Here is a 15,887-nt window from a genome sequence, read left to right as displayed (position 1 = left end):
TAAAGTTCCCTGAGATGAGGCAATTGTCCGAGAGGAGGCAACGATAAACAATTGTTACATTTCTGTAAGCACACAAGCACCATATTAGAGAACAAAGGACCTCCAACCCATGATGAAAATTCCTCTCCGGCATAACTCTTGATGGTGAGCTCCTTGAGCTTTGTATGAGGCTCTAACATGTCAAGCACAACGGATTCCGTTTCTCTCGTGTCGCTTGAATGAGACCATTTTAGGACCAACGAATCAAGCCTCTCCTTGCATTTCAAGTTGGCCCTCCTGGCATCCTCGACATCAGTCACATTCTCCAATCCTGAGATGCACAATGTCCCTCGGAGATGCGATAGGGGCCCTATCTCTCTTATTCCTGATTGATCACTTCCACCACTGACCACAAAATTAGGCAAAGATTGGAGATTCACCAAGCTACCTAGATTTGGAGGCATTCCTTCCAACGAAGATACATATGAGTTGTTGAGATGGCGCAAATTAATTAAATTACTCATGTCCGCAAGCAATGACTTCAAATAGTAACAGTGTTCCAATATCAATGTCTGCAAGTTGTAAAGAGTACTTATCGATTTAGGCAAACTAGTTATATATGTGTAGGAAAGGTCAAGATACTGTAACAACCTCAAATCACCGATTGACTCTGGCAGCGCAGTTATTTTGTAGTCATTGAACGAGAGCACTCGTAAGTATTGCAACTGTGGTAATAGCTTAAAAGTAACCTGACGAGACAAAAATTTTAACCATCCCGTGGAATATGAAAGCGAAAGTGGCAGGAATGTTCGCAAACGTTCAGCTTTTGGAAAGTCCTCAAATCTCTTAACTCCATCAAATTCACCAGCAATGAAAGACGAATGGCGAGCCCCTCGAAAGCAAGTGCTTTGCAAGTTATCACCTTGCTTATCTTCCAACCTAAAACATATTTCTCCTGCAGCCCATCGTGTTAACTCAGAAACGAGGTCATGCATTACATATCGTGAATTGTTTTTGCTTGATTCTTGAAACAGCGACCTTGCTAATAGCTCTCGAAAGTAGTCGCGGCCCAAATCCTCCATTTGTTTATTGTTGTCAGGTTTTTGTTGAATCAAACCCTCTGCCATCCACAAAAGGACGAGCTGCTTCTGCCCAAATTCGTAGTCATTTGGAAGTATTGAGCAATAGGCAAAACACCTCTTCAAATGTGATGGAAGATAGTGATAGCTCAACTCTAGTACGCGGGGAAGGTTACAGTTATCTGCGAGATTCCATAGTTTGTTGTCCAATATTTCTCCCCACTCATCTGTTTCTTTGCAACGTAAAAGACCACCGAGAGTCCTCGCAGCTAATGGTAAGCCACAACATTTTTCAACAATTTTTGTCCGAATTAACTCATAATTTACTGGTTTTCCACTATTAACTTCCCCGAATGCATGTCGCTCAAATATTTCCAAACAATCATCATTTGCCATACATTCCAAATTATGAAATCCAGTGGCTCCCATAATCTTTGCAACATTTAAATCACGGGTTGTCACAATAATCTTACTTCCTCCTGCTCCGACGCCAAAAGGGGATTTAAGTCTTAACCAGAGATCGTTTAGATCACGGTCACCTTTGTTCCAAACATCATCTAAAACGATTAAAAACTTTTTTCCTCTTAATTGCTCACTCAAATCATGCTGCATTTTACTAAACTCCTCCACTTGAACGGGTAGGGGTTTCATTGATTCAAGAATTGCCTTTGTCACTCGCACAACATCGAAGTCATCGGACACAGATACCCAGACCTTGAGCTCAAACTCCTTCATGGCATCATCTTTATTGTTGAATACAAGTTGAGCAAGTGTCGTCTTCCCAACTCCGGGCATGCCAACTATAGCAACCACACCAAAATTGGTAGACTTTTTCAACAATTCAATAATCTTCCCTTTGTCACCATCTCTTCCAACAACAAGCTTTTCATCTAACACGCATGAACTTGGTAGACTTCGCGATTCCTTAGCAGACGTCCCAGTATCTTTCAAGCCAAACTTAACTTTTCGGTCAGATATGTCTTGCAACCGCTCCGTAATCTTCTTCATTTCGGAGTTCATATCCCAATTCAATTTAATTTTGAAAAGTGAGTTCCGCACCTTGTTGCTCGTGCTGGCTTGATCACGTCCCTCTATCGTGCGCTTCAACATTTGAGTGGCAAATTTGTCCAACATGTCTTCGACATCATAAGCGAGGTCTCTGAGATTATTGAGCCACAGTTTTACAGCATCGTCAGTCCGTTGTCTTTCATCGGCGTCGCTCAGCACTGCTGCGATTGTAGATAACGTGGCCCTCCACTTCTCCAGCTTCTTTCCAACACCCCGGAAGTTTCCAAAGTAGTTGAGAATGTCGCGAGGGGTCAACCTGTCAAGCAGCAACTGTAGAAACGCCGCAAGAAAAACCTCTCCAAGTGGCATCTTAAGAGCGTTGAGAACTCCAAGCAACCAAAGAAATAGGGAAGCGTTCTTGAGCAATATTGAGGTGCAGAGCTGCACAAATTAAGTGAAGAAACAAATGAATAAAAAATAGTTCAAATAAAATGAGAAACAACTAATGTATTATTCAGTGAATAATAAGAACTTACATGGAAGTTCAAATCTGACTCCGCTTATGATCAACAAATACAGACTCAACGAAGGGAAGATCAACAATCAAAGACAAGTTCCTTGGAAATTTGGAAGCTTGACCTGTTGTCACAACTGCACAAATTCAAATGGTGAGAACTAATTATTGATGCCTCCGCAATCATACACAAATAGGTAATGCCAGGGAGACTAAATTTTAAACTAATTTTGCAAACTAAATGATGTGTCACCACTATAAAATAAGCATGTTAATAATCCACTCATCAACAATCGTGTCATTTAGTTTGCAAAATTTTGTTAAAAACTAGAAAATACGCCCGTGCGCTGCTGCGGGAACCACTGTTTCAGACGTAATTGGATGGATAAAACACATTTAAGTTGAATAAATTCAACACAATTACAAACAAACAGAGGGATACATGAGTGAATGAGGCCGGTAAGATAAGCAATTGTGCCGTTATACATATTTAAGTGAGTTGGCATATAAACACAATGCACAATGAGTGGGAAGAAACTGTACGTGTTTGATTAGAAAGAGATGGTTTCCAAACAATTTCTGTTTGCTTAAGAAACAGAAGAAACATTTAGTTCACACATAACATGTGTCCTGCAGTGTAGGCAGCTAGTTCAACGGGTAATTTAAAACAGAAAGTGTTGAGGACTTGTTCAAGTAGCTAATTTTGGAACCACAATAGTTCAAAGGAAAAAAAAAACAGAAGGCCTGTTTCCATATATGAAACTGTAGAAACAGAAGGAAGCTGCAGTTCACACATATTTTGCCCCTGCAGTTAAGACGGCCAAATATATGCTCTGCAACCTACATAACTCACTTAGCAGTTAGCAAAACACAGAAAAAGTGGTGTTTGAGCAGGTAACTCGTCAACCATAGATGTTCAAACAAAAAAATATGCAGCATGTAGAAGATTTGTGAAACTTACATAATGAATAAGGAAAACACAACCAAAAAGCATTTTGATAGTGTTTTAGTTCAAATTTTGAAGTGATAGCCGATAAAGAAAATACATCACTTAATTATTTATAAGTTAATGATACTTGAATGTAAAATATCCATGAATTTTTCCGAACATCTTAGCTGCATTCATGCATTGCTAAAAAGCCACTCATTTTCTTAAATATGGAAGTTGTGATATTTCTAAAAAAATGTCAAGTTCGTTTAGAGAGTGCAATTATCAACAAAACATGTTAAAACACTTCGGGGAGGATGAGATAGTTCACCATCAGAAAACCAAACGAAAACACCAACCAACCAATAACAAAATAAAAGAGATAAATGGCCAACAACATCCGATAAAGAATTAAGAGCACCGGGTTAAACCAGAATCACAGAGATAGCAACGGGCCTTCAAACTATAACGGAATTGTACAAACAAAATTAGAACAAAAAAAATAAAAAACAAACCATCAGACCTCTGGACAATGAGACAATCACAGAGACAACCAAGAATGAAAAACAAAGCATAAAGCAAGCGAATAACATAAGGTGATCAAACCAAACAATCAATAAAAAAATCATAAAGTTGCGCTGCCTCAAACGGAAAGAATGGGTAAAGAATGCATTTAAGTTCAGCTAGCATACCGAAGTCTTGATTCAAATGCAACGCCTCAGAACCGTTAGATTAATCGCAGCAGCAAGAGCAGATTACAATGCTGTGATGAGAGTCCAATCTAAACTGCAAAAAATGAGTGAGATTCAGAGTAAGAATTCAAAGCGCTAACAAACGGATCCAATAAAATAACTAAAAATGTAACTCTCCAATGGTATAGTTAAGACTTAAGACAGTTTTCACACTTATTAAACCATGACGGTCAACTATGATTTAAATACATACGAATATTGTGCTTGTATAAGGGATCCCTGAACCAAACATTCTATGGAAAAGTGTGTAACTTGACTAAAGGATGTTTATTCTAATTTTGGCACTTGATTCCTTCAGAACTACATATACAGAAATAAAACAAAAAGTCTGATATTCATAACTCACGGAAATAGCAGAGCAATTAAAAAGATTACAGTTCCTTACCCTGTTTGGTTGCAGACAAAACGAAATATGGAAAAGAAAAAAATAGAATATACTTCCATTAAATTACTCAGTTAAATCAAATAATAGGTCATTTCCATGAAACGAAAAACAAATCATTCAAAATTAAAACACTAAACCTCCACTGAACACAACAGACAACCCAAGGAGTCTACACAGAATCAAGTTTCCATATTAACAGATAACTATATTTCCATCACCTTCTCAACAACCAAACAGAAAATAAGTTTAGAAGTAAAGACGAAAAGCTTTCCATATTCATAAATTGAAAAGCTTTCCAACGAATTCGAGTTCAATCACAAATGAAACAAACATTTATGCTCGTGTGATAACCATTTAGGCCAAAACTGTGCACACCTAAACCATTTCTATTACTGCCAAATGTTCACTACAACTCATCGCATACACAAATCTACCTATCTTTTTTGCTATCTTAATAGCATGATCTACCTATAACGCAAGTTTAGTTAAAATTCCAAAAACAAATTGGGAAGTTTGTATTTAAATTTCATATCACAACCATACGAACTCTCATGTCTACACAGATTCAAGTTTCCATATTCACAAATAACTATATTTCCATGAAAATTAAGAGTTCTCTCAAACAAAAAACTGATTGAAAGACAAATTAAAATTTAAAAAAAAAATGAAAGCACAAAACTTGATTTATGAAAACAAAAAACTGCATTGTGACAAATGAAAGCACAAAACTTGATCTCCATGAATTTTACACATAGTATATAGCCTATATCCAATTTCCTTAAGAAAAATCCAGCAGTTAAGTATTGATACGTAACTGAAAAACTCAAACTAGGGGATCAAAATGAGTGTTTCCGCATAAAATAAATTCAATCGTTAGAAGGTCTTACAATCAGAGAAAAGAAAAACAAAACGACAACCCACCACCCTCCAATGCCAACACAAAACACATACCAACAGGACATGATGAACATGAAAATAAACTGAAATGAAAAAAAAAGTAGAGCCTAAGCTGAAATGGATTCAAAGGAAAATTTTTCCACCAGAAGAACAACATCGTTAACATTCAAATACGAACATATAAGACAATAACATATGTTTTAACTCTCCTTCCAGCCTTGAAATAGATTTGGCAAGGGGGGGTCAATCTGGAAACCATCTAATAGACTAACTTTACATCAGATGTGTGTGTGTGTGTCTGCGTGTGAACCTAACTCCTTATTTGGTATGGTCCTTTAGCGGAAATATGTACTTGTTATAGTGGAGTTCAAAAGTTTAGAACAGCAAACAGAAAAAAAAAAAAAAATATTAGAGAACACAGCATTATATCATATTTTTGAATGAATTCTAAACCTAGAAATCATTACGCCTATACCTTTTATTTACACCACGGGGGTTGCTCTACCCCTACATCTACCAATCCAAATTTATTCAAGAAACAATGCTGAAGAGAAAATTTCAGAAATAAGAATGTCCCCATGATTAGTCTTCTCGTTAATTTTTCACAAACCAATGACATATCTAAACTAAAATCCAAGTACAAAAGCTTTGCAAAGATAAATTAAAAGTTTATATAACTAATTAGACTTTGAACATGCAATCAGGGCACATAATCATATACCTAAAAATAGCAAGGAGCCGGCTTGTTCCTACCACAACCAGAGTTCCTGAAATTTCGAAAGAAAATAAATCCGTTGGCAATTTAGAGAAATTGGAGGACTAAACCGTATTAAATTTGAGTTAAATGAGCAAAGGTACACCAATTAAATGAGACACTAGACACGTTTCGAGTCTATGAAATAGAAGAACAATCATGTTAAGACCCCCAAGATGGTGTCCGGAGTACAAAATTATAGATTAATAAAGGTAAATCCCAATCCAAAGCTGAAACCTTTTAACCGAAAATGAAAACAAAAAGCATCGAACATATATTTGAGTTTTATTATTAGATTTTCTAAATCCTCAATTTGAATGTGTTGTAAAGAAAATATCACCAACTAAGGGTGGCAATCTGACAATCGTTGTGCATGTCATGCCGACTCTATGCAACTGAATATATAAAATTTAAGCAGCCCCAGAGTCTCCTAAGACAAATGTGGACAAACCATATAGAAATTACAATGAATGATCAGAAGTGAAGGATTAATATAAACTAATAAAGTCTAAATTACTTTTACAAACGCTCTATAGAATAAAGATGTCCAAGTCCAGTTTCTTAGCTATTTTGATCCCACGATATTGCAGCATCTTTCATATGACTAATGAAAAATAAGCAAGACTCAGAAAACATAAGGCTGGACAGGAACAGGTACTCCTTTTACCATTTTACATCATACAATGTGTCCGTATAAAATCACTTCTTGGCATAGAATCACCTTATTGTATTTAACCTCATGAAAACAACTACGTTCAATTACAGAAATTCCCTAATGACTGTGTCTTAAACTACTTCTTAATTAAGTCAGATATACCAATCTAATAAAAAAAAATCCATGTTTCAATCGATCCTATTAATTCCAACTCCAAGTATTTTACCATCCAGATTTGGGTCGTTTAGGATTTGCAATGAGGAAAAGACATTCAACATCCTGCACTACATGTGATAATTCTGCTTGTTTTTGTTTTTTTTAGCTTGTCATTGCTCTGCCCAGCCTAATGAGCACAGTTTCCCACAGTTTAAGAGAGTCTCCTAAGCAGAAAATGATAGCTGAATAAAGAAAAAACCCGATCCAAAGCTCCAACTTTTTAACCCAAAATGAATTTGAGAAATACTAAGCAGAATTAATGTTAGCTAATGCATACCCCCACATCAAATCCAAGCAGAACATCTATAAAACAATGTGTAATCCTTTGGGACTTATGTAAATTTGGGGCAAAAAAAAAACATTCAATATACCACGGCTTGTCATTTTTCAACTTATCCAATTCAAAGTAGCACATCTCTAATTCAACATACTCAATTCAAATCAGCACATATCCAAATTCCAGTTCAATAAACCACATATCCAAATCAATTCGAACTAAATACCTAATATTCAATCACATATCCAATTCAAACAACATGGCTAATATTCAAGAACATGTCCAATCTTTAAGCACATTTACAAAACAGATTTAGAACACCATAAAATCCTCTTAGTAGCAGAACATAAACATCAAAATCCAACAGAAAGACAAAGCAGCATACCAGTTCTCTATCTTGTTCTTGTATGCTGTTTTCAGGTGGATCTTCTTAACTCGTCTCAAAAAACCGTGCATATAGTTCACCTGCAAGCATCATCCCACAGCCAAAAATTAGACAGAACCAGGGAATACATAAGGAACCAAGAAATGGGAAAAAAATCAACCAACAGAGGAATGAGAAGCAAACACCAGAAAATTTTGAAGAAGCACAGAAGTGAGCACAGTGAAACCAAAAAATTCGAATGATGGTTTTAACAAAGCAAACGGAAAAAAAAAAACAATAAACAATTTATTTTCAAACAGTGCATAACCTATTGAATCAGAGGGAAAAACTGAAAACCCATACCTTGCCGTACACCCCTCTGTCACTCTCTACTCACTGACCCTGCGCATTAACCCATTAATTAACCCCCAAAAATGCACACAACAATGCTTTCTCCTCTCTCTGTCTATCTCTATCTCCCTATCCATCTCTCTCTGTAAAATCACAAATCCCCCAAAACCGGACACAGCATACTAAACAATTAGAAAATCTAAGGCACCGTTAAAGAATACAATTTAAAAAAGAAACTTATCTTTGGATTCGAGGCATGCAGCACAAGATCCGGCACACCCCACTCTCAGTAGGGATTGCTAATGACCCCTACCCCGTCTCCCCGAAATCCCGACGACCCATATGGTCTTCTCTGACCATACCGACCCTCCCTTCTGCAACAACAGTGTCGAGACCCCTACCCCTCCCCCTCGCTCTCCTTCCATCGCCATCTCTCTCTGTCTCTCTCTCTCTCAGAGACCCTCCCCGAAACCCTAATTGAACGACAGTAAATGATACCTCCCCAAAACCAACACAAAAAACCAATGGCATGGTTGTAATTAATCTGAAATTCGAATTGAAACACTGTTCATTTAAATAGTGCCAATTCAAACCGTACTTTAGATCAAAGATCAAAGTAATAATTTAATTTCCCTAGCATTTACCTTTACAAATTTATAGTAAAATTGAAATAATATTCAATTAATGGACACCTAGTAAGCATATCTAGTCTAGAGATAACAATTTGGGAATAGCAAGGGATGGCAACGGGTCGGATTCAGATCAAGGTTGCCTACATCATAACCATCCCGCCGCCAGGTATACAGTCCCTAACTTGATATTGTATGTTCCAATAAAAAGCAAAAAAAAAAAAAAAAAAAACTTGATATTGTATGTATAAAGCACAATAACACGCCATATAATATTACTTGGAAAATCCGAAAATGTTAGGGAATCACATATGTTTGTACCATATTTATGTACAATTTGATGTGATATGTCACATCAATTAATGAATTTATCTCATTTAATAATTGTGTACATCATTTAATTCACTTGCCATTTGAGATGACATAAAACACAATAAATAATGGAGATGGATTGTCTGAGCTCCCCTCCCCATACTCTCCTCATACCCTCCTCCTGTTTTGTGTAGTCACGGTTAAACCACGTCAACATTTATTTTTTGCTTTATTATTTTTATAACAAAAATTAATATAAAATATTGATACGGCTTACCGTACAAAACAAGAGGGCATGAGGAGGATATGAGAAGGGGGAGGGCAGACAATCCATCTCTATAAATAATAAAACACACCATATCAATTTAAAAGACGAGCAAAAAGAAAAACACAAGCTTGCAAAAATCATATACCAGTAAACATTATTTTTCTTAAATTTGAACCTGTTGGACAAAAAATGGGGCAGTTTTGGGATTACCCGTAACTGCAGGGGTATTCTTGCAATCCTACGCTTCAAGACTCGAAACTTGCACCGTTGCACGAATATTGGGCATGATCTGAAGCAAGCAGCAGTTACATGGAAGCCTGTCAAGTCATAAGGGCACTTGTTTGCACTTATGGTCAACAAATCCAGACCGAATGACGGAATAATCAAGGCTGAAAACTGCACAAATTATATAGCTGGTTATTGATGAAATCTCTAATTAAATATACAAACTTGAAGAAAAATGAAATAATTAATCAAGAGTAAACTGTCGGTTTACCCCTGAACTTTCACCTCACTTTCGATTTCCCCCTGAATTTTTCCATTGGAAAATTAAGGACTCAAACTAATTTTTTTAGCCAATTTGCCCCATACCGTTAGTTTTTCATATATTTCATCCATATTTCCGTTAAGTGAGATCATGTGCACAACATATGAGGGTAGTTAAGTTATTTCACCCTTAAAAATGATTAAAAAACTGAAAATAATAAAAAAAGCAAAACTTTCCCTCTATTTTTTCCCGCTAATTCCTATCCTCGATTTTATTTTCCCCTCTCATTCCTATGCATGAGAAATGACATATGGTGTTATTGTCTACCATTTTTATTTTCTCTAACAAATTAATAATTTGACAAATGCTAATGGTGCTATTGTCTCCAAAGCAGTGCATTAATATAAGAAACCCTAGTCTTTTTTATGGACATGTTTCTTATATTAATGCACTGCTTTGGAGACAACAACACCATGAGCATTTGTCAAATTATTAATTTGTTAGAGAAAATAAAAATGGTAGTACATGCTTCAAAAAAAAGATTAACTTAGCTACTTATGAAGACAATAACACCATATGTTATTTCTCATGCATAGGAATGAGAGGGAAAATTAAAATTGAGGATAGGAATTAGCAGGAAAAAATAGAGGGAAAATTATTATTATTATTTATTTTCAGTTTTTAATCATTTTTAAATTGAAATGACTTAACTATCCTCACATGTTATGCACATGGTCTCATTTAACGGAAATATGGATGGAATATATGAAAAACTAACTGTAGGGGCAAATTGGCTAAAAAATTTAGTTTGAGTCCTTAATTTTCCAATAGAAAAGTTCAGGAGAAATCGAAAGTGAGGTGAAAGTTCAGAGGTAAACCGACAATTTACCCAATTAATTAATAAATAATGAATTTCGCATATATAGTTGCAAGAGGAACTTACTGCGTACAAGTTTTCAGATGAAGATGAAGATGAAGATGAAGATGAGGGGACTTGTTTCCATAGATTATGAAAATCAACAGATCCAGACGACTCTCGAACTCTGCAATTTGCTTTTGATAATTTGGTGTTGAAAGACTTATAACAAGTATGCACCTTTCTGCCCACAAAGAAGGACTCCTCTTTTTTCCCTCTTTACTTTTCGTGGGGTCATATTGTTGTCTTTTTATTTGCTTTCTTATCTCCACAGTCCTACACGTACGTTATACTTTTTCTTTTTCTTTATAGGAGCGATTTGGGAGATGGGAAATCAAAATATAGAACTTTGGATGGAAACAGAATAAACTTGAGATTTCAAAGTCTTTTTTTTTTTTTTATTAATACGAGATTCATTCTTAATATGTTCCATTATGTATGACGAATTTTAAGTTTAACATGTGAATAATACAACTCGAAAGATATGGATCACATAAAGCCATTATGTGTCATACATGAGACAACTTGTTTTGATAGCATGAAAAAGGTTGACGTTCTACCATAAAAACAATTGACAATAGAGAGAGTACCCCAACTACTTACTATAAGCACATACAAAGTTTCTCATTTCATTAATATGAGATTTATTCTCAACAAAAAAATGACTGGTTGCACCACTTAGTACTACAATCTAATGATATTCCTCTTCACTTAGAAGTAGAGGCATTAGGTTCGAATCTCGTGAATAACGAATTTGATATCAAATTAGACTATTTATTGTGTAGCTTAACCAAACTTCTTCACTTTCTTAACATAAAAAATATCGGTACTAAAAAAATAAAAAATATCTGCTTGTAAACAACTAAGCTACAATCCCTTGCAACACCGATCGTATTATTTTGGGAGGGTGATTGTTTCAATTGTTTGTAGGCCATAGTAGATAATGTAGAGACAATCAATTTAAAATTGTAAAAGACTGAAAAAAACCTGAGCCACACAACACAAAGAAGAAAAAAATGATCCTGCCGACACGGGATTTAGGAGAAAATGATCTTGCCCACCCCGGATTTACCAAAGTTGTCTTGGAGACTTGTAGTTATGCTAGTTAATTGGTAACAGAGCTATATTGGATTATGATCCAATTGAAGATGAAGAGCAAGTTTTATTAGCATATAATTAATGAGCATCTAAACGTTTAAGAAAGGAAACAAGTCAAACAACATTGAGCAAGGTTTTCATGAACTGAAATTTCTAGCTTATTGTGTTAATTTTGAAGATTAAGATAGATGACTTCACTGTGATGACTGAATTAGTGACAAGTAATTTTATACTTATGTCTTCGTTATGTGAATCTGCTTTTTCACTAATAAGTCACTATTCAAAAACTGAAAATGCACGGAAGGGAACATACTAGGAAAGTAAAAAATATTAAGTTAACGTGATGTATGTGGAGAGAAACTTAAACGTGAAATTGTATTCTTAGCCCATGATGTTATGATTGAACCGTTGTCCCTTGGGAATGATTGGAAATCCTAGTCTGCAATATTCATAAAAAATCATGGTTGTTTATCAGAATGCAAATAGTAATGCACCTACCTTGGCTCATGCATGCGAACACAATCGAGTACAAGGAGGTTAGTGGAGACCTGGTTATTAAGATTGATTGTGCGGGTAAGGTCGTTGGGAATACAGTTGACCGGTAAAAAAAATGGCAATCGAATAATTATTTTGAATTCTATATAGTAATATCTGTAGATTTATTTTGGTTAACTTTTTCATTAGTATTTAAAGAGCTTTAATGAAACATTTTTGGTACTGCTCATTTTAACGAAAAACCACATTTTTATTTTAAAAAGTCAATTCCGGTACTATTCATTTACAACATATTTTTGTATTTTTCGTTAAAACTCAAAATTTTCAAATTATTTTCATTAGTTTTTCTTAATATTTGTAAACTAAAAATCATGTTACTTACCCTGAAAGTTTTATTGGAATTGGTATTTAAAAGACCTCAAAAACTTCGGTTTTTTAGTACTCTTTAATAAATGGCGAAAGAATAGTTTATTGTCTTATCGTTCACAAAAAGTAAAAAAAAAAACAATAGTTTAATATAGATTATTCTATCATTCGTAAAAAAAAATTAGTTTACCATTATTTTAAGAATAATGCTAGGGAGATCAAATTATTCAAGTATTAATTGACGTACTTATTTTTTATTGGTAACATATCATTTTATTTACAAAATTTGGTTTAAAAATTTGTTCTCCTCACTCTTATAAATAAAGTGGGTTGAAACTCAAGGGTTGCAGAGGAAAATGACCAAAAGAATTCTTTGAGAAAAAATAAAATAAAATGTATTGTTCTCACTGCTTTCAAATGCACAAAAATTTATGATAATAGATAGTCTCTGTTGAAATATTATTATTTTGATAGACCATGGGAGGAAAACTTATTGTAAAAGTTTTGTAATGAGAGAGATATAAATCTTATTAGAGCTATGAAACCGAGATATGTAATTTGCTTCTCGCCCTATAGAGGTGTGAGAATATTGAGAAGAAAGCACAATAAGAGATGAAAGGTTTGCAATTAAGCAAAGCAACGTTGATAGTTGGAGGGCAACTAGAAATTAAGGCTAGAACAAATAGATGATGCACTCAACATTTGGCACGAAAATATCGACAACATTTTCATAGAAACTCATTAACTGTATATATCCATGAACATTGGCAACATGTTGTGATAAGCAACTTTTTCTAGGACGGTAAATTAGCAGACAAACTTAAGGAAAAATGTTTATTTCTAGCAGCAATATCAGAATATCACAAGGCATCCCGGAGAAAATTCCGAGTACATGCGACGTCTTTTTCTTCTAGTTGAGGCTCTTCAAATTGCAATGATGATTAGGTGTTGAAAGACTATAACAAGTCTTCCTCTTTCTGCCCAAAAAGACAGAGTCCTCGTTTACTTTCTCTTTAGTTTTTCGTGGGGTCATGTTGTTTTATCTTTTTAATTGCTTTCTTATCTCCTATGTCCTACACGGTTATACTTTTTCTTTTCATTTATACGAACGATTTTGGGAGATGAGGAACCAAACACGCAATTCAGGGTGAAAGGGTGATTGCTGGTAAACAACTGAGTTGCATTTCTTGCAATACCGATTATATTATTTTGAAAGGGTGATTGGTTCAAATTTTTAGGCCATTGTAGATAATGTTGAGACAATAAATTTAAGGGAAGTTTAACGGAGAAAAGCTCCCGGTACTGTTTATTTTAACAAAAAATCATATTTTTACTCTAAAAATTCAATCTTGATACTATTCATTTACAACACATTTTTGTCATTTTCGTTAAAACTCAAAGTTTTCAAGTCATTTTCATTGGTTTTCCTTAAATTAATTTAAAGTAGTAAAAGACTCAAACAGCCTAAGCCACACAACACAAAGAAGAAGAAAATGATCCTGCAAAAGGTTACCATGGATTATTGTTTTCCATCTTGTAGTTATACTACTTAATTAGTCACAGGGCTATATTAAATCAATTGAAGATGAAGAGCAAGTTTTATTAGCATATAATTAACGAACGTCTAGCTGTTAAAGAAAGGAAACAAGTCAAACAACTTTGAGCAAGATTTTCATGAAGTGAAATTACTAGTTTATTATGTTAAGTTTGAAGATTAAGAGAGACAAACTAAACTCGGTGGAACTGAATTAGTGACAAGTAATTTTTGACTTATGTATTGCCGTGTGAATCTACTTGTTCACTAATTAGTCTACCAGCAACTTGACTTTTCCACTACCCAAAAGCTGAAAATGCACTAACCCGAACATGTTAGGAAAGTAGAAAAACTAAGTTAACGCGAGGTATGTGAAGAGAAATTTAAACACAAATTGTATTGTTAACCCATGATGTCACGATAACGTCCCAACATGTGTCTAGTCATTCCCTAATATATGGTCATTGCCTGCTGAGAGCTCTACCGGATGGTTTACAGAAGATACCATATTCGCCCTTGATATATTTGAAGAAGTTATACAATTTAGGATTTAGTAAAAGGATGTGATATCTACACACCTCTTTTTACTTCTCACATATCATTTTAATTTTCGGTTGTCGGATCGGATGAATTGAAGTAGATCAAATGACAAAAGTTAACAAAGGGGGTATGAGAAGTAAAAAAGAGTGTGTGATAAGTAAAAATAGATGTATGGATAACACATTCCTTTAATAAAACAGGTAGTTTAAATGGAATTTGAGTTTTTGTAGACTACTTTACAGATCAATTTGCTATGATAATTAGGTGTTGACTTGAAAGACTTTAACAAGTCTTCCTCTTTCGACGATAACTACTTCAATTTGCCATGACGATACGTGTTAAAAGACTAACAAGTCTTCGGGCTGGTTTGGTATTGCTGTACTTTGAAAAAAAACTGTTTTTGTTGTGCTGTAAGAATAAGCAGCTATGAAATAAAGCAACAGAGTGTTTGGTAATTTTTTTTTTGTAAAAGTGCTTTTGAAAAAAAAAGCAGTATTGTAGTGTTTGGTAAACTTTTATGTAAAACAAATGTGAAAAAAAGCTGGTTTTTCGTTTTGCCGCTTTTTGTTTTTGGTTTTTTTTTTCACCCAAAACTGTGAAAAAAAGTTGAAGCTGAATGTTTATCAGACACAAAAACAGATCCTAACTTTTTTTGATACCAACTTTTTTCAGAACAGTACTAAATGAGACCCTCGTCTGCCCATAAAGAAAGAAAGATTCCTCGATTTTTCTCTCTCTCTCTCTCTTTATTTTTCGTGTGGTCATATTGTTTTCTTTTTTATTGCTTTCTTATCGGAAATATCCTACACACGGTTATACTTTTTCGTTTCCGCTATAAGAAGGGGATCCAAAGTGAAACTTCGGGTGGAATAGTAATTAATTTTAAACAGTAAAAGACTCTGAAACAACGTGAGCCACACAACAAGAAGAGAAGAACATGATCTTGCCGACATCGGATTTACCAAAATTATCATGGATAATGCTTTTACCATTTTGGAGTTATACTACTTAATTAATCACAGAGCTATATTAACTTATGATCCATTCGAAGATGAAGAGCAAGTATTATTAGCATTTAATTAA

The 15,887-nt window shown here is 34.7% G+C and overlaps 3 protein-coding genes and 1 long non-coding RNA gene across 10 annotated transcripts in view; 1 reads left to right on the top strand and 3 right to left on the bottom strand.

The window, feature by feature from the left end:
* The window catches only part of LOC126591067 (putative disease resistance protein RGA3), a 72,523-nt gene that overhangs the window by 9,246 nt on the left and 47,390 nt on the right, over positions 1–15,887 (bottom strand). The window lies entirely within an intron of this gene.
* LOC126591075 (uncharacterized) overlaps positions 1–15,887 on the top strand; it is a 48,994-nt gene that overhangs the window by 1,605 nt on the left and 31,502 nt on the right. The window lies entirely within an intron of this gene.
* Positions 1–15,887, bottom strand: part of LOC126591073 (protein NOI4-like) — a 42,882-nt gene that overhangs the window by 12,149 nt on the left and 14,846 nt on the right. The window lies entirely within an intron of this gene.
* Positions 469–10,975, bottom strand: LOC126591068 (putative disease resistance RPP13-like protein 1). Its single transcript, XM_050256627.1, has 8 exons — positions 10,799–10,975; positions 9,579–9,757; positions 7,830–7,909; positions 6,264–6,309; positions 4,201–4,294; positions 2,603–2,705; positions 631–2,507; positions 469–551 (listed from the first exon to the last, which is right to left on the bottom strand). The coding sequence occupies exons 7-8, from the start codon at positions 2,433–2,435 to the stop codon at positions 545–547; spliced, it is 1,812 nt and encodes a 603-aa protein (XP_050112584.1). The 5' UTR covers positions 2,436–2,507; positions 2,603–2,705; positions 4,201–4,294; positions 6,264–6,309; positions 7,830–7,909; positions 9,579–9,757; positions 10,799–10,975; the 3' UTR covers positions 469–544.

The sequence above is a fragment of the Malus sylvestris genome, chromosome 11 (assembly GCF_916048215.2).
Source record: "Malus sylvestris chromosome 11, drMalSylv7.2, whole genome shotgun sequence".
Classification (NCBI taxonomy): Eukaryota; Viridiplantae; Streptophyta; class Magnoliopsida; order Rosales; family Rosaceae; genus Malus; species Malus sylvestris.
Note: the sequence above shows the minus strand (reverse complement) of the source record. Positions and strands in the feature narration are given on the sequence as shown.